Raw genomic sequence first — 4,898 nt, forward strand, 5'->3', positions numbered from 1 at the left:
AGAGTAAATCAGAAGCAACAACCCATTATTGATGTAAGTGATTGCTTCCCAAATGTTTGGTTCAGCACTCCATGATAGGGACGTGACAAGCGAAATATCAACATCTCTATAGTAAAGATAATATGCACAATCACGATTGCCATCGATAGCCAACATTAGCGATATGACATCTCAGGGTTCATCTAGTAACTTCCACACTTTCAAAATTGAAAAAAAATAAAAAAAATAAAAAAATAAAATAACACATTTATATTGCATTGAAATCATCAAACAAGTTAAGAAATCACCTCTAGAAACTTCCACATGAAATTGTCTGAGTAATTGAGCATTAATATAGGTCTCATTCATTTCATCGATTCAAATTTAGAATTCGAGTTTTGCTACAGTAAAAAATTCTCAGAAACAGTCACATCTAATTTTTTTGTTACCGTAAAAAATTCTCACATAAAGTCACATCTCAACTCAAATTAAAAACTCAAATCAGCGAACTAAACGGACTTATAAACTATTTATGATTTGATATATATTTAAGTATCATTAGATGGAGAGACGAACGCTTTGCAAAATGTTTATTCTACAAATTGCCGTGTTATAAGTGTTACTAGTTAAAAGCATGCGACCCTCAAATTTTATGAAGCTTTGCTACTGAAGGGCTTATTTGAATAATTGACAGTAACTGCTTATTTTCTTATTAGTATATAGTGGTGAATACCAAGAGTGTATCTCTTATCAGTGTTCATTTGCTTTCTCTTAGCCGGTGTTTTAAAAGATATCAGGAGTATCTTTTCTTAAGCTTGTTGTGGTTCTTGTTGTTATACATCTGGCTGTGTATCTCACACTTAGATGGTTATGTACTGGTTATTTTTAATGATATGTTTTAGATTTATGTTTTTGTTTTATTTTTTTTATTTTGCTAATGATATGTTTTAGTTTACTTTTATGTTTTCACTTATTAATCGCTATCACTTAAGGATTCGTTTATTTTATATATTTAAATTTAAATAATTAATTTTATTATAGTATTTTTTTCTCGTGAAAAATTTAAATTTTAAACATGAAATCAAGAATTATAATTTAAATATGCTTTTTAAACCGGCTCTAAGTGATTTATAAATTGAACAAAATTGTCCCTTAAAAAAAATAAAAAACAAAACAAAACAAAAGATATGCTCTCCTTCTATCATTTTTCAATTTTCTCTCTTTCCAGGAAAAAGCAGTTTCACTCGGAAAATAAAAGTAAAACCACAGAAACTATTCTAAAAGTTAATAAATAAATAAAAACATAAAACGGAAAAACAAATGGGAAACACGTGTGAATAAACAGTTTGAACATTTCAATTTTCAGTCCGAATGACATCGAGGGCAAACGTAACAACAACGCGCTTCCCTAGACATATATAAAGCCTTCTTGAGGGAAAAAATTGATACACATAAAAAAAAAAAAAAAACCCTTAGCCGCCATTCATGGAATTGTCTCGAGCAGAGAAGGTCTTGAACCTCTACGACTATTGCTGGTTTGAGCTCCAAATCCTTAAGATCAAACAACCATTTTCATTGAATTCATCAAGCTCCGAATCAGAACAAGATCACCGAGAAGAAATTACTCAAGAAAACGAAAAAAAGCAACCAAAACCAGAGATTTCGCGAGTTCCGACTCACCACAACAGGTCAATGAGCGACCAATCGATCATGAACACAACAGATCATTCGTCGCCAAAGCTCTGCACAATCCTCTCCGGAAAGGAAATTCCCGGATTCGAAAACCCAGAAACGGAAAACCTCGAAGTTGCAGAGCCGCCAAAGAAGAAGGTCAGTAATCGAAGAAGAAGAAGAAGAAAAGGCTGCGAAAGCAAGAGCTTGTCGGATCTTGAATTCGAAGAACTAAAAGGGTTTATGGATTTGGGATTTGTTTTCTCTGAGGAAGATAGAGAATCGAGTTTGGCTTCGATAATTCCTGGGTTGCAGAGATTGGGAAAGAATAATAAGGAATTAGAAGAAGAAAAGGAAAAAGAAGAAGAAGAAAAGAGAGATTTTGCTAATGGGTCTGTGATTTCGAGACCTTATCTTTCTGAAGCGTGGGAGGTGTTTGATTTAAGGCCGAAGAGAGAAAATCCATTGATGAATTGGAGGATTCCTGCTTCGGAAAACGAGATTGACATGAAAGATAATCTCAGATGGTGGGCTCATACTGTTGCTTCTACTGTTAGATGATGATTGTGAAGATTAATCAGTTTCAAAGTTCTGGGTTTTTTTTTTTTTTTTTACATGTTTTGTGCTTAATTTATTATAGGGTAGCTTGTTTTGCATTCATTTTTTCAAGTTTAACAGCTTGTTCATGTAAAGAGAGATACGCAGAGGACAATTTTTTTCATCGTTGGACTATGATTGGCTGTGGATTCCTCTGCCTTGTAATTGAAAAGAAAGAAAAAAACAGAGAAGGAATTAAATTTATTGATTAAATGGTCCGTACAGTTTAATCTTGATTACAAACCACCCCTAGCCTTTTTAAACATTAGTTGTTCTTGTTTTTATTTTTTATGTTTTTTGAGAAAGAAAAAATTAAAAATAATTTTAAAACAGCGTTTGATACAATTAAAGATAAAAAACAGAAATAAAAATAATTTTTTGGTTTAGTGTAACATAAGAGAGATAAAAAATAACTTTTAATTATTTTTTATTTTTTTTTCTTTCGAGTAAAGAGAGATATTAATGATTTTTTACAGCCTTTTTAAACATTAGTTGTTCTTGTTTTTATTTTTTATGTTTTTTGAGAAAGAAAAAATTAAAAATAATTTTAAAACAACGTTTGATACAATTAAGATAAAAAACAGAAATAAAAATAATTTTTTGGTTTAGTGTAACATAAGAGAGATAAAAAATAACTTTTAATTTTTTTTTATTTTTTTTTCTTTCGAGTAAAGAGAGATATTAATGATTTTTTATACTGAAAATGATTTTTTAATAAAATTACTAAACATATTTTTAAAAATAAATTTTATCTGAGATTAAAAACATTTTCATTTTTATTTTAATATAAAAAATAAAATTATTTTAAAATGAGTTTCAAACATCCCTATAATTTTAACCTTTTTGTCTAATCTGTTAAATTACTAACGGAGACCATCACGTGACGACACACATAATGCTGAAACTTTGGATGAGTTGCCCGCAACCGCCTGAAAATACCAAGTTTTTGCCCGAGCCCGACCTGCCCGAGCCCGGAAATGCCTTTGAACGGGCCGCGTGCTTATAGTTGGCTACCCAAACTCGGCTGGGCCGCCCGAGCCCACCCGAATAGCCCGAAATTTTTTTCAATATTTTTTAATTTTTATAATTATTAAGTTTGTGTGTGTTAAAATTATATAAAAATCAAAATCTATATTCAACAGACATTATTAACACAATTGAATAAATTAATCATGTATATTAATGATGTATATTAAATTTGTAATTCATGATTGTCTCGTTAAAAACCTTACTAAGAAAAACCTAATTGGGATAAAAACTTGACAAGGAAAAAAGAGTGCAATCATTTTGTGACAAATTACAAATTTTACAAACTTACAAAGTTATACAATTACAAATACAATATCAAAAGTAAATACATATTTACAAATTACAAATTTACAATTTAATTTGAAGCTGAAATATCGTCTTCAAAATTAAATGCTAATCGATTAAATTCATCGATCCATTCTTGGCTTGCCGGCAAAATTGTATCCTGTAGACGTTGATCGACCCGATCCCAATCCTCAATGCAAAATAAGGCTTCAACAATATCCCTTTGCAATGCATTCCGGCGTTCCTCAAGTATTCTTCCTGTAGTATTGAAGGCTTGTTCGGATGAGATAATGGAGACTGGGATCGAAAATATATCCATTGCCAATCGAGTTAGGATTGGCCAAGTTAATGTCCGTGCCCTCCACCATTGAACTAAGTCAAATGATTCTGCCGTACCGTCGACTACTAAGCCTTCACTGAGGTACGCCATAAGCTCGTTGAAGCTGCCGCCGTCGCTGCCATTGCCACTTGTTGACGAAGATTCACTCCCAACTTCTGTTTGAGTTGTCTTCTTCTTCTTCTTCTTCTTCAGCCCGAAAACATTCAAGAATGAATGCGGGTTTTCATCTTGTTGTTGTTGTTCCTGTACTCTAGGAGGTACTCTAAACCTAATATCATATTTACTATAGATCGAATATATTTTTTCCTTTATTATTGAATATTGATCCGAACAATTGATGTCTAAAAATTCACCTGAGTTTTCTAAACCACTTTCTAAACCTTCTAATTTTAATCTAGGATAAAAAATAGTACATAAACCATACAACAAAGGCAACTTAGACCAATATTTTATAAATTTCTTTTTCATAGAATGGATAGGAACTGCTAAGATTGAGTCATCCCTATATTCGCTAAATAAAATACTAATTCGTAAAAGTTCTTCTAAAGCTAAAGGTGATGTTGGGTAATATGTTCCACTAAGTTTTAGAGTCACTTCATGAAACTTACCTAAAAATTGATACAAAACTTCGGCAATTTGCCAATTATATATTTTTGTATGTCCTACTCCTACTTTTGCACACATATAGTTTGTTATAGCATCCTTATAGGGATGCATTATTGAAGCATTATGTAAGTTGAGTTCCATCTTATAGGCATATCTAACGCTAATGCTCTAGGAAGTATATTTAATGCTTGTAAGAACCTAAACCAATCTTCTTATCTTTGGTTACTACTTCGAATCCATACAAGACTATCTCTAGTTCTTTTACTGTGATTACCCATTTCTTTTAAACCGGATTTAACAATTAAATTAATTACGTGACATGCACAACGTTGGTGAAAAATAGTACCGTCACCGAATAAACTTAAATCATTTTTAAAGAACTCAATTGCTT

The 4,898-nt window shown here is 31.5% G+C and overlaps 1 protein-coding gene across 1 annotated transcript; it reads left to right on the forward strand.

The window, feature by feature from the left end:
- Positions 1-1,421: 1,421 nt before the first annotated feature.
- LOC21389258 lies at positions 1,422-2,493 on the forward strand. The gene has a single exon (XM_010102434.2). It carries the CDS (start codon positions 1,465-1,467, stop codon positions 2,209-2,211), a length of 747 nt encoding a protein of 248 aa, XP_010100736.1. The 5' UTR covers positions 1,422-1,464; the 3' UTR covers positions 2,212-2,493.
- Positions 2,494-4,898: the final 2,405 nt, after the last annotated feature.

This window comes from Morus notabilis, unplaced genomic scaffold (genome assembly GCF_000414095.1).
Source record: "Morus notabilis unplaced genomic scaffold, ASM41409v2 Scaffold973, whole genome shotgun sequence".
In the NCBI taxonomy this organism is placed as follows: domain Eukaryota; kingdom Viridiplantae; phylum Streptophyta; class Magnoliopsida; order Rosales; family Moraceae; genus Morus; species Morus notabilis.

Excerpts from the sequence above, each read along its gene's own strand:
- LOC21389258 (XM_010102434.2), top strand. The coding sequence starts at position 1,465 with ATGGAATTGTCTCGAGCAGAGAAGGTCTTGAACCTCTACGACTATTGC.